Consider the following 14,698-nt stretch of genomic DNA (forward strand, 5'->3'; position numbering starts at 1 on the left):
AAGGTAGAGCCATTGGCATTCTCCAACAACACCAACAAAGACATTTCTTTAACCATGATTCCAATGGAAGAATTTCAAACCAAATTTTCTTCACCATAACATTTCCAAGGAGCAAGACTGCTCCCTAAGACATTCACAGCAAAACTGGTCAACTATTTCTAATTCAAGACCATTGAGGCTTCCAGATGCAGCACTGCAAGACCACAACCCCTTAAAAAAGAAGGTAGGGGACCATTATCTCAAAACCAACTAATTCAAGCCAGAAAATGTTGCTAATATAGCTAGACTGACAAACAGCAAAGAAATAGCAATATCTACATTAGTACATTACAAGACAATTACATATTCAACTAAATGAAATAGAAGATTAAAAAAAAGCAAAAACATAAAAAAGACATCATAAAAAGAGAAATGTTGAAGGCAACAATAAAAGGTTTTTACATTTAAAAAAAAAAAAGAAAGAAAGAAAGGCATGATCGAACTATATTTGTATAAACCTAATTTCTCCTGATTCCCCCCAAATATCCAAATATCCCTAAAAAAACCATAGATAAATGCAAAATTGTTCCTTTCTCATGTCTTTGATATCCCATTTACAGAAAATAAAATAAAGCAAAGTAAATTAAGAAGTAGCAGTAGACTAGTTTAAGTCCAACCACCACAAATTGAATAAACCGTCATTGCCGCCACCACTGCCTCCTAAAACCATTTACAGAACCAACAAAAGAACCAATCCTATAACCTGAATCTCGAAAAACCATCATCAACATCATATTCTGGCCATTGCCCATTGCTTCTTACCTACTTCAAAGACCTCTCCACCTAGGGCTCGGAACAGGCACGGTTGGTGAAAGAGGAAGCTGCGGAAACCCTAATTGACCTGAATTTGGGGAAAATAGCAGACCCGGAGATAACAGAGGGTAAGAGGAAAGGCCGAACGGTGAATTCAAGCACCCAAATGGTGAAGGAGGAGATGGAAACGGAAATTGCGCCTGCGATGTGACCGTTGGCTGCGGCTGCGGCTGCGGCGGTGGCGGCGCTTCCGAGGGAACCACCGCCTGGTGCGTCAATGGAATCTGCTGTGGTGGTGGTTGCGATTCTTGCTCCGACGCAACCTGAGGCTGAGGCTTTGACTCTGGTTGTGGATGAGACTGCGACTGAGGTTGATGCTGAGATTGGGGTTGCGGTTGCGGTGGATTGAAGCTGTTCCAGCGTGGCGAGACCAAAGGTTGCAACGGCGAAAACCCTGAGAAATGCTTCGAGCTTTGGTCCACGTTGTTACCGTGAAGATACCTTAGGTAGGCGGAAACAGGGGACTCAGCGGCAGCGTGGACAGCAGGCAACGGCGGAAGAGGAGAGAGAGGCGGCGCTGCTGGCCTGCCGAAGCCAGAAAAGCCTCCAAGGCCAGCAGCGTTGACGGTGGGCTGCGGAGGCGGCATCTGATGGGGGCGAAGCATAGAGGGCGGGCGGTTAGCAATCTGAGGAAGCGGAGGAGGGCGGATCCTCTGGAGACGGGAGCTCGGGGGCCTGGGCTGGTGAATGGGGGGAGGGGTGGAGATTCTTTCATGGGCCGGTGAGCCCGTGAGCTTCTGGACAACATCCCTGAAGTCGTTCTTGTTGATGTTGTAGACTGGTGGCTGGTGCTGCAGGTTCTGATGCTGCGACGACAGTTGAAGGCTGTTGTTGTTGGCGTTGGTGGTTGGGTTTTGATTCTGGTGGGCTTCGAAGGGGTTGGGCTTTTTAGCGACGGTGGTGCTGGTGGTGGCGGGTTTAGAGATCTTTTGAGAGAGCTTGTTGAGTTGCCTCAGGTAGTTGTCTCTGCTTGTGCTGTTACTTTGAGGTGCTGCTCCTTCTGCACTATCCATTTCCCACAACAACGCCACTCTTCTCTTCTCTCAAGATCTAAATGTTGTGACTTCTCTGCTGCTACCCTTTCTTTGCTCTTATCACACGCCCACACTATGAGAGACTAGGGACCCCAAAACTCTACACTCCTTCAATATTAATATTCTCTATATATACTTCTTTTTCCTTCAATAATTTTCTCTTAATTAATTAATCAGAGATAAATGTTGCAAGATGTGGATACTGAATAACTTTGAAAATGGTTGGGGAAAAAAAAGATGGAATATGTCTCTGTCTATTTGGTGCTTCTGTTCTTTCACTGCTTTTAATAATTAATATTTATTTTTATTTATTTATTTTTTCTTTTACAAAGGCTTCAAAGAAGAGAACAGGACAGAATGGCACAAAAGAAGGGAACTAGCGAATCCATTTTCCGCTACTACTCTTATATCATCATGTGTATCTTATCTCCTACTAATAATTCATATATTAATTGCCTAACGTCACACTACACTCGGTGCTATGCTATGTGTCATAGACTCGTAACTCCAGTGAGACAAAAGCTGAATATTACCAAAATAAAAAATAAAAAAATCTCATCCAATTATTCTTGCTATCATAACCTTCGCTAAAACTAAAAAGGATTGCTTGATGAGTATTGAATTTCAGAAATGTAACATTTAGTTATTAAATTACTAGCAGTATAGTAGTAGAGGGAGGGGACGATTCAATCATTCACGTGGAGTGTTTGGGTCAAAGTCACTGTTTTAGGTCAAACCTGTTAAGGATGCCTTCGGCTTTTGGCAGTGACCGGTTCGGCCACGACACAGAATCTTAAATCAGCTTATGCCCATTGCCCAGCACGAGAATGATGGCTCCATCCAAAAATAGAAAACACGAATATGGCCCTCATACACCCAAACCCAGAATCAACCAAGCCTTTACTATTTTTCACATTAATTTAGTTATAATAAGTGTCTTACTAAAGAAGTAAAGAAATGGATACTTAACCAACAAAAATAGAGATTAAAAAATTTATAGAGTCAAACATTTTTATTAAAATTTAACCAGTAATTAATTAATAAAAAATAAATAATTTTACATTACTAAAAATACTAATAATAATTAATTAATAACTACAAATTATAAAATTTGTTGTTTCTTAAGACTTTCCTATCCGTATATTTAAAAAGTCTTGCCGAGCTTTTCCATAATCATTAGAAACGAATTGATATTTTGTATATTTTTTTCTTTCATATTAATTTCTTTTAGAATAAGTGTATATTTGGATATCATTATTTTGTAAAAAAATGATTTTTTTTATTTTTTAATGTGTTTGGCAAATTTCTAATAGTAAAAATAAAAGCATTAGTAAAATAAAAAAAAATCTTTTTTGAGAAGATGTAATTTACGTCTTTTTTTTAAAGATCTTTTTTCCTTAAAAAAAGATATTTTTCATGTAATAAATAAACAAAAAATACTTTTATATTGTTATACCCAAACATAATTGATAGATAAAAATATCTTTTTATATGAGATATTCAAACAAAAAATTACTTTTACTTTTCTATAAGATCTTTTAAAAAAAGATAACTCAAAAAAAATCTTTTCTTAAAAGCACACCCAAACAAGCCCTAATTTTTAAACATTTTTATCAAGTAAGGATATTATATTTTTTGTTAATTAAATAAATTTTAATTTTTATCTATTATATTTTATGGCAATAGTTCAAATTTAAGATGTTTTATTTATTTTAAATTTTTAATAACAATTTAATTTTTTAAAAATAATGTACTCTTTACTTTCTCAAAACTATTAATATTTGCCTTAGTTCTCACCAAAAGAATTAATTTATTGCATTCCTTTATCGAGTGAAAACCTATTAGTCTTAATAATAAATTAGTATATTAGTAATCTTTTTAAAAAACATGGAAATATGGTTAATTGTTTAGTATATTGTTTTAGATGTTCTGCTTGAATTATTCAAAGGTATTCCCGTAAAATATAATTTGATAATTGACTTCAGATTAATAAAAAAGATATTAAATTACTAATACAAGATATTCCATATAAAAAGAACAATAAAGTTATGTGTCTAAATTTTTTTACGTTAAGTCTTTAACTAACTCACAATGTATTTTTTCTTAAAATATAGTATATATGCAGTGTGCTTCTTTTTTTCTTTTTTTTCATTATTTTTTTCTACACTTTTTTTAATTATTCTTTTTTATATATGTTTTTTTACTATATTTATATTTTTATGTATTATGTACAAATTTTTTTGTATTATGTATAAAAAATATATTTTATTTAATGATAATTTAAATATATTTTTTTAAAAATATAATAAATCATATTTAATAAATTCAATGTTAAATAAAAGTAAATACGGTCAATGTTTCATAGATATGGAAAATACTCAATATTATTTTGACCAAGAAAAAATATTCTTAATTACTATTTAATAAATACTATTCTAAATAAAAATAAATGTAGTCAATGTTTTTAAGATATAGAAAGTACTCAATATTATTGCTAAGAATATAAAATAGTTATTAATTACTACAAATAATTAAATAAAATAATTATTAATAAAATGATGTTATGAGTGAAGTTAAAATGATTTGGACTCTAAGGAATTATTTTTCTTTTGTTTGACACCATGCATTTTTTTTTAATAATACTGTATAGTGGTAATTAATAAAATTAACCACTTCATGTTTTGGTCAAAAGTCCATTTCTCTGTACTGTGCTGGTCAACAATTCTATTGAACGTTTTTTCATACTTCCAAAGAGCTTTTTAAGTTGAGGTTTTGATGCATCCTCATCATAATTACTTCTAATCCCCTGTTGTGAGTAACAGCCGAGGTTGTTTGGGAAAACAAAATTTGTCACTTTGACTAGTCTATTTTATTATGAAAATGATATTTATATTATTTTTTGGGCACATCTTATGTTATACATTCTTCTTTTTTTTAAATGATACATAGTTATTTCCTTTTTTTTATTATATTCACGTTTATATCTAAAAATTAAAAATGTACATATAAATATACTAAAAGACAAATATCACAACTCTTTAATTAATTAATTAATTAATTATCATTATAAATGAGAAATACATCGATTTTTTAGTCATAATTTAAATTTAGTATGAAAAGATTTATGTATTTTTTGTATATTATATATATATATATATATATATATCAAGAATCTATTTATAAATAAATTTAATAAAAAAATATTTATCTTTGAAATAAAAAGATACGAACTTATTTATATATTTTTTTAAAAATAATTTAACAACAGCCTATAATTAATGCTAGGCATACAAAAAGCAAGATTAGACAATGACATAAGCGAATATTAAAAACAGACAAGGGAGATACTACACTACAAGGTTTCAGTCAACAAAGTTTAATTGAAAGCCAATCCATAGGCTCAAGACTTTTTATCCGTTAATGCCACTAATACTACTACTAAAGTGATTTGCATCAACATAAAAGGCCAACATTGTGGGGCCTCATTTTATAGATAGATATTAAATTATTGTCACCGCTTAAAAATCAAATTATTTAAATTCATTTCTATTTACATTCCTAGTTGTAACTTATGTAACGACTAAAATATGAATGGCCACATGTGGAGACGCTTATTAAAAGGTGCGGAGAAAGATTAGGTGACTAAAGAGTTTCTTCCACTGATATATAATCAATTATGGTCTTATGAATTGTTCACTACAAATTTTTAAATAAAATTTAATACCGCAATGAATTAGAATGTGTTTGAATTTACGTTGAAAAAAAAAATGTATTTAAATTTTTTAAACGCTTTATTTTTATATTTATCAATGTTTTTATTCTTTAAATACAAAAATAATTTTTATCTTTAAATTTATATTTATCAAAAATTATAAATTTTAATTTTTTCGTTTATATTTTTTGTGTTGGATTAAAATTTATATTTTTTATATCAATTATGTCTTTTATTATTATATGTATATTATTTTTTTATAATATTTTTTTTTAATATTTTTTATGTATATTATTATTTTTTATAAAATTTTTGTTTTTTTATATGAGTTTTTTTACTGTTATTGTTATCATTATTTTTTTTGTATAGAATTTTTTTTTTACTTTGTAGTATAATTATATTAATATTATTAGAATACTAAGAAATACAAATACAGAGAGTACTAACAAAAATATTAAAATAAAATTATAAGATAACATAAAATAATTATTTAAATTTATGTCTTTTTCTATAATTTTTTATTTAAAAATAATTTTAAATAATGTAATCCAAACAATATTTAGTTTACTATCATCCATTTTGAATAAAAATTACCAAATATAAACCACATTAATACGAAATTACTTTTGATCAAAATCAATTTTTGCAAAATCAATTTTATACCAACCTCTGTTTGCAAATTGTAATCTAAATACACACTTAGTCTTTAATGTATAGGTTGGAGAATACCATAAAAAATCAAAAAAACTAATATATAGTTAATAATTTTACTTTTATGTTCCCACTATTTACAAAGAAATATTTATTTACTTTTTATTAAGTTATGTCAGTTATAAAATTACTAGTGAAAACTCAGGTGCAGTGGATTTTACGTAAAATTGATAGTTGAGAACCGTTAAATGAAAATATAGTTAAATTAGTCAAATCATCTAACGACTCTTAATTATCAATTTCACGTGAAGTCGACTGCACCTGAGTTTTTACCAAAATTACTTCTCATAAAGAAATATCATGAAATCAACATTTTTTATTAATACGAACTAATATTTTATTTTATTAAAATTTAAAATTAAAACATTTTTATTAATTAAATATTAATTAAAAATAATAAATTTTATTAATCTTGTAAATTTTTTTAGTAAGATATGGAGATTTTTTTAGTTAGTATAATTTTGCAGCCCATTAACCTTTGGTTAAAGAAAAGATACCACAAAGAATTTAATTTTAATATATTATTAGTATAAAATAATTATATATATATAATTATTAATTATTATATCAACAAAAAATTTATTTTTATATTAATTTTATAAATAATAATTTAAAAAAATACAATTAAATAATTATATAAAATACTTTATATTATTATTACATCCAAATTAAAGTCACGATACAAATTCCAAACTCCTATTTCTTCTGCTTGGAATGAACCTATCTATAATCGATTTCCTTCTTTTTGTAGCCCAAATTATAATGTTGGTCCTATATCTCTAATATCTATGGTGATGTTTGGCATTAGCAATGCAAGCACCTGCTTTGTTCCTATGAGTCTATGATTAAACTCACATTCAATAGGCAAATAATTATAAAAATCTTCAATTGGAAATATCATTAGTTAACTTTTCCAGCCTTATGTCATGGTGGTGTTTCATACTTACTTTACCCTTGGGACCCTTTTGACTGAGAACAAGGAAAGCAACTTACATAGTGTTTTCTTGCTGCGTATTAAAGGGGCAAGCGCGTTGGAGTCTCAAGTTAGCATGTAGTTTTTTTTTTCCCTCTTCAAACGAAAAAGAAAAGAAAAAAAATAAAGCCAAATTAATTATTGGTTTAGTTCCTACCTAAATAAATAAAATGATGGAACTCATTCTAGCTAAGACTGAAATTATATTATATATTCCTCCGAATTTAAAACAGTATTTTTAACCATAAAACTAGCTGCGTAAGTAATTATTCTTTAAATTAAAATAATGCAAGACTTTTAGTTTTTCTAACTTAAAGTCTCTTAAATCTTTTTTGTTAGAATTTTTTTTAGAATAATATCCTAAAACTTTTTCTTGTGCAGTATAAGAAGAGTATTAAAACAATTTATCTCACAACAAACATCACAAAAATTATATTTTCAAACAAAGATTAAATCTTTTCAAATAGCATAGAATTTACTTTGGAAAACATTAGTATTTTTTTAATTTTTTAGAATAATTTTTTATCTAATATCCATGAAAATTATGAATAAGACAACCAAAATCTATTGATCGTGTATATATAGTTTGTTTAAAAAATTAAAGAAGTTATCATATAGTTTTTCATTAATAGATGAGTTGTAAATTTTATTGTTATAATAGTATGCCCAAGATCCAATCTATCATGATTGGCTCTCGTGTAAGTGGGAGATTGTTGGGAATAAGGAGTATGACCACAATCTAATCAATCATGTGTCAAATAATTTGTTATTGTTATTATATTAAAATGTTAATATAATAAGGTTCTTGATTAAATTTAGAGATTTATCATTGTGATAGTGATCATAATATTGAGAGATAAATCTTTTATAATTTAATCTAAATTATTCTTGGTCATAGGATTATTAAAAAGGACATTAATAATCCGGAAATATCAATATATATATAATGGTCTTCATTGGATGAAGATTAATAGATCTCATTTATTAAATTATATATATAGATGGTGCATATAGGGATATGACCATTGAACTGGTTCACTCTGAGAATTCCTAATGATTATAATTACCGCATATTTGTCAATAGGATATTCTCAAGATGAACATAGTAATAGAGTTTCCTTTGACCTGCGACTATCATAGTAATTAACAATGTATTTATTATACTTTGATTCCGGACACCTAATAGCTTAGGGTGTTAGTTGAATGGATATTGGGTATGATTTAAATACTTGTAGAATTAATGATTAGTCAATAAGGAATCCGTCAACTCTCGGTAAAGAGTTTGAGCTCTATGATTATAATGACTGAGATGAATAAAACCTTGGCCAAGGGGATTGAATGAATGAAGAAATGAATTTCTTAAGTCATTCACAGCTCATTATAATAATGGTAACAAGTTAGAGTTTGACAATTAAACCATACTCTAAGGGTTAATCAAGAGCTGAAAAGATGGAAGGAATTATACTTTGTTCTTCTAAAGTTCTTAGTAAAAATATATTACTTCATACTATCGGGTCGTTGAGAAGTGTTGCTAGACGTCAACCTTGATTAGTAAATTTAGTATGACTAGTTTACTACCCGCTTAGTATTAAATCTATGGGGTCACACACTAACGAGTGTTCTAATCTTTGTTGTAGAATTATTTAATTATTATTTTGATTTGATCAAATAAATAATTATATTAATTCAAAGGGAATATTATTATATTCTTTGCTAGCACCAAGAATATAATAATAGTATGATAATTGAGAATATTAAATGAGATTTGAGAATAATTAGTTATTCTATTTCTAAATTTGGATGAGATCCTAAATGATTCTGTTTTCAAATTGAGTTATGATATGATTCATAAATTTGAAGGATTGAGATTTAGAATTTCAAGATATGATTTAAATTTGAATTGAGATTCCAATTTAAAATCAATAACAAATCTCATACTATATATATGTATGCCAAAAGTAGAGGAAAACATGAGAAAAACAGAGAGAATAACAAGAGTTTTATTCCTTTACCTCTACACACATAAATGTATGTGAGCCTAATTCTTGAAAAAGAATTTTATGGCGTACAAAAAGTTGCAAGAGGTTTCTCAATTTAGATCAGATATCCATTGGTTAAGGAGTTGACAGCAAAGATTAGTCTCGGTGTAGATACGCATAGCGCCTTCGTACCATCGAATGAGAAAGTGATTTTTACTAGCATACACACAGGTATTTAAATCTGATCTATATATTATTATTAAAATAAAATTTAAGCACAAAATAGATCTTTAGAATTACTTTTATTTTTTTTTCACTACGTATTATAAACACATGATAATCCTTCAAATTTAACCATATATAAGATAAATACCCATAAACTATTTGCATAAGCTTAATATACAAGATAAAATAACTATAAGAAAATGTTCGTGCCATTGGCTAGTTACAATGGCTCTTTCCCCCCTTTTTCTCTGTCCTTTTTTACATATCGAATTATTCACTGATCTATATATCGACAATATTTTTTAATGAACATGTTGGTATCGACGTTGTGTTCAGGTGTCCCTTTTCTATTGAGTTTGGGATTAGAAGCTTAGTCATTACTAGTATTTTTACTCATAATAACATTATAAAAATATAAATTTTTTAAAATTATGATTTATTTTATTCTGACAGTAATTATACATAATATAAAAAATTTATAAAATTAAATTACTTTTACAAAAAAATTATAAGTTAACAAAAATCTTTGACTAAAAAAACTAAAATTTCTATAGATAAAAAATTAGATAATAAAATTTTTAGCTATTTATAATAAAAAAATTAATTTTAATATTTGTTATCTAAAATTTGAAATAATTTAACGTGTATAACTGTATATTTTTACATATAACTAGGTGTTAAGTCTATTATACAAATAGAAATAATTAATTTTTATATTTTTTATTTAAAAATAATATTTTTTCTCTTTATGTATATAAAATTATAATTAGATATTAGTATAAAAAGTTTATATTGATAGTTATAAAATTAACTCAATTTTTTTAAATAATTGAATATTGATTCTAACTTTTAATTATAATATTAGTATTTTCTCTAAATTATATGTAATAAATCTTTGAAAGAAGAGAAATAAAAATATAAATTAGAAAGATAAGCGTTGAAAATTTAAAACTTAAAAAACTAAAAATATATATATAATAATATTTTTTATTTGAATTATATTATTTCATTAATTTTATTTTATGTGGAACAGAAAGGTAGAAAAAATAGAGAATAAGAGAAAAGAGAAAGAAAGATAAAGATGAAGAATGAGATTTGTCAAATTACTAATATAAAATATAAATTATACATAGAGTGAAAATGGTAGAGAAAAATAGAAAAATAGAGAGGTAGATGAGAGAACTTAAGAAGGGAGTTTATTAATTTTGGAGAAAAATATTTTCTCTCAATTTTAACAAGAAAATGTCATGTGACACATTTGGTTATTAAATTAAATAGTATGTAATACATGATACATAATATAAGTATATTTCAATTTTCATATTTCAATTTTAATTTTAATACAATTAAAAAATATCATGTTGTATATTTTGATTGTTAAATTCGTAATTAGTCATCATTAGTAATGATATATAAAAGATATAGAGTGGCCGAAGGAATAAGAGAGATAGAGAAAGAAAGAGGGATGATGGGAGAATTCTTTAATTTTAGAGAGAAATATTTGATTTTAATTGTAACGAGAAAGTGATATGTGTTATATTTTGGTTGTAAAATTAGTAAGAAGAAGAAAAGAATTCTTTAATATTTTAGGAAAAGATTTTATTTCAATTACAATAAAAGAGTGACACGTGGCACATTTTGGTTATAAAATTAGTAAAAAAAAATTAATTTAAAAAATAAGATTTAATTTTAATTTTAATAAAAAAGTGATATGTGACACATTTTAATTATAAAATTAATAATATATAGATATAATAGATTTTTGTGGCCTACTAATTGATGGACTCAAATTGAATATTCATCCATCACTGAAGCAGAATATTAGAATATATCATTGGAGGAGTATGATTGAACGTAAAAAGTTTATTCTCTTTTAATTAAGTATTCAATGTTTAGCTTCTGTTGTGAGTATGAAAAAAAATTTAAAATCTTAAGCTGGTTATTTTATCCATTTAAGTGCTTATAAATTATATTAGTAAAAGAAATCATCACTATATCCAACTATAATAAATACTTTGATTCTTAGGGGAAAAAATGTTAGAAATGAACATTTTTAGTAAAAAATAAACCAATATTTACTCGAATACAAAATAAGCAAAAAATATTAATCACCCGACATTTAAAAAAAAAAATAGAATATGCATATTCCAATATTCTATATGTAAGCAAATCTGCAAGCTAACACTAATCTTTTCGTGGAACTGTTGAAGGGATTGTCCTTATATGGAGCATATATAATATAAGCAATTAGGTGCGCGGATATTATTACATAATAATAATGATTAATGAAGCATAGAATAATAAGGTTGTCATTTTAGACAAATTTTTTTATACAAACGTCACGTTGTAACCAGCGGCGGATATTGAATTTGAATGTCCCTTTTGGCCTTTTGCTTCTGCCATCAGGTTCGGATATTAAAAACTGTTCTATTATGCATGAAAATTTATATGTTGATTAAATATATATTAACTATTTTTTAAAATTATTTTTCTCAATTTATCCTATTTAAAATATTAATTAACAACCACAACAATAATACAGCAATGTTGAATCTAGCTATTTTAAAACAAAGAGAAAAACTCAAATCAACCTCACAATTACCTCAAAAAATAATGAGATTCTTGACAAAAAATATTAATCTAGTTCCTAAGCTTTATTTTTATGGGACTGATTAATTCATGTGCCAAAAAAAATCAATGTTATTTTTTTGCATAAAGACTAATCAGTACCAAAAAAATTATCAGAAATCGGATTGGGTATTTTTTTTAAAATCTCGTTCTTTTGAGATAATTATCAGGGATCGAGTGGATATTCACTCTAAAACAAATAAACGACGAAATAGTAAAAGTTATCACATTTTATTTCTTCTTTTTTGAATATAGAAATTATAATTCGAAAATTATTCCCCTAATAAATAAAACTTATCCTTGAACAAGTTCAATTTTGTGCCTTTTTTGTCATTTTTAAACACAATTTTCTCCCAAACACAAATTTCTGGCTCGTCTATTTCATAAGAAAAACCAAACATTATCATAGACCAGTGAATTGGAGGAGGAATCGGAATAGAATCTTAAGAGAAAAATATCAAGAAGTGGTGGCTTGATTGGCTTCATTCCTGAACACAAAGTAAAATCCAATAACATGGTGAGATACAAGTTTTCCAAATGGTTTCAAACGTCGCACGTGTCTGGACCATAATAAGTCTTCACATTCCAATAATTATGTTTTGACGGGAATCTTCAACATTAAACTCATTAGATTAGTAACAAGAGATCTAAACTAATTTGCGTTGGTCGAATGGTGGTCAGCTCACTCGTCCGTTTAAGTAAGTGTTGGGATTCGAATCATGTCTTGTGCATGCAGTAATTTATTGGCCAACGACAGACCCTTAAATGAAGCTCAGATCCGCGACGAATTAGTTATTGACCTGTCGAGTTGAAAGATACCGTAGAAAACAAAAAAAAGTAATAAGAGATCTCTAGTAAAAATATGTTCTTTGCATTTCAAAAATTAAGAATGAAATTATGATATATTCATATGTATTATTTTATGAGTTAGTTTAACTAATACATGTTTATATTGAGATTATTGAATAACTTTTTTTTATAAAAAACAAAATATAATGGTGTCTTTAATTTGTATTTTCATTTTATATTTTTATTTTTTAATAAATTTTGTAAAAAATAGAAAGTAAAAGTAAAAAACTGATTTTTTTTTATTTTTTATAAAATCCTAAAAATAGAAAAAATGCACACCATTAGAATATTTGTTAGTCAAACGATGATAAAATTTTAATATATTTATTGTGTATTTATTAAAGTAGAAGTTTAAATTTGCTACTAATAGTTATGTGTTTTTAGAGTATTTGTTAGTCAAACTCTTGTTTTATATATTTTAATATATATTTCATATAAATATCTGATTTGTGAATAATTTTATTATATATATACATATATAATATGATTGTTAAAATAATTTACAAAAAAATCTTTTAATGCTCCTAATAATTTACAAAAAAATCTTTTAATGCTCCTAATAATTGTTTCAAAGATATTCTTTAAAAATATCATAAGTAAAAGATTTCAATAAAACATTAGGATATTACTAACTAACACTCTAAGGACAATAGTTAAGGATACTAACAAAAAAAAAATTTACAAACTAAATGCCAATGTTTTAAAATTTGTAAGAATGCATTGGAAAACAAAAGCTTTTCTCTTTTACTTCCTTAAGCAATGCCCCTCCAGGACAACTTTTATGGTGTGTTTGTTTTGGGTGAAAATGGGAGAAAAAAAAAAGGAAAAAAAAGAAATAAGAAGGAAAATAGTTATTTTTCTTTGTTTGGTTGAGGAGAGAAATGGGAGAAGAAAGAAAATGGATGAAAAAATTTGGATGGAATCTACCAATTTTTTTTCTTTCCAACAATGAAGAGAAAATAGAGAGAAAACTAATTCTTTCTCTCTACTTCCAATATTACCTCTTTACTTTTTTCAATATATTTTATAATATAAGGGTAAAATTGTCTTTTTATAACATTTATTTCCTTCTTATTTTCCTTTCATTCAAACACATCTAAGAAAAATAAAAATCTACTCAATTTCTTTTCTTTCCTTGCTAATAATAAATATGCCTTTATATTTTAAGAATATATATAAAAAAATATTTAACTAAATTTCTTTTAAAAATATTTTTATATTTTTGATACATTAAATATATTAAAAAATTTAATTATTACATTCTTAATATATATTCTTAGATCATATTTTAACTAAATCTTTAAAATTGTACTATGTTATGAATGATATTTTTCTTGAGGGTATCAAAAAAAGTTATCCACCAACAGAGAATCTAAAAAGGATCAAATAGAGTTATCCTACATGTACACTCAAATTAACCACCAAAATCACTCATTAATATAAAATTTTGAGCTCTTTTATACTGAAAAAATATATATAAAGATAAATTTCATATCTAAATGAGTTTTTTTTTTTAATCTTTACATTAATTTTAGTAACTAACTTATAAATGATGTTGTCCAATATTTGTTCTTTCTGAAAGCGTAAGTTAATTTAGGCATAGCAGACGTTCAATTGGCTATTTAATATAATATAACCACCAAAATGTTGTTATGTTAACAATAATGTAGGTGAGTTAATTACTAATTAACATAGTAAGTTGAAGTGTTACCTTTCTGAATTGTAAAGTACTATG

The 14,698-nt window shown here is 26.6% G+C and overlaps 1 protein-coding gene across 1 annotated transcript; it reads right to left on the reverse strand.

The window, feature by feature from the left end:
* Positions 1-414: 414 nt before the first annotated feature.
* Positions 415-2,259, reverse strand: LOC112706195 (VQ motif-containing protein 9). The gene has a single exon (XM_025757367.3). It carries the CDS (start codon positions 1,863-1,865, stop codon positions 807-809), a length of 1,059 nt encoding a protein of 352 aa, XP_025613152.1. The 5' UTR covers positions 1,866-2,259; the 3' UTR covers positions 415-806.
* Between the last annotated feature and the right edge of the window lie 12,439 nt (positions 2,260-14,698).

The sequence above is a fragment of the Arachis hypogaea genome, chromosome 8 (assembly GCF_003086295.3).
Source record: "Arachis hypogaea cultivar Tifrunner chromosome 8, arahy.Tifrunner.gnm2.J5K5, whole genome shotgun sequence".
In the NCBI taxonomy this organism is placed as follows: Eukaryota; Viridiplantae; Streptophyta; class Magnoliopsida; order Fabales; family Fabaceae; genus Arachis; species Arachis hypogaea.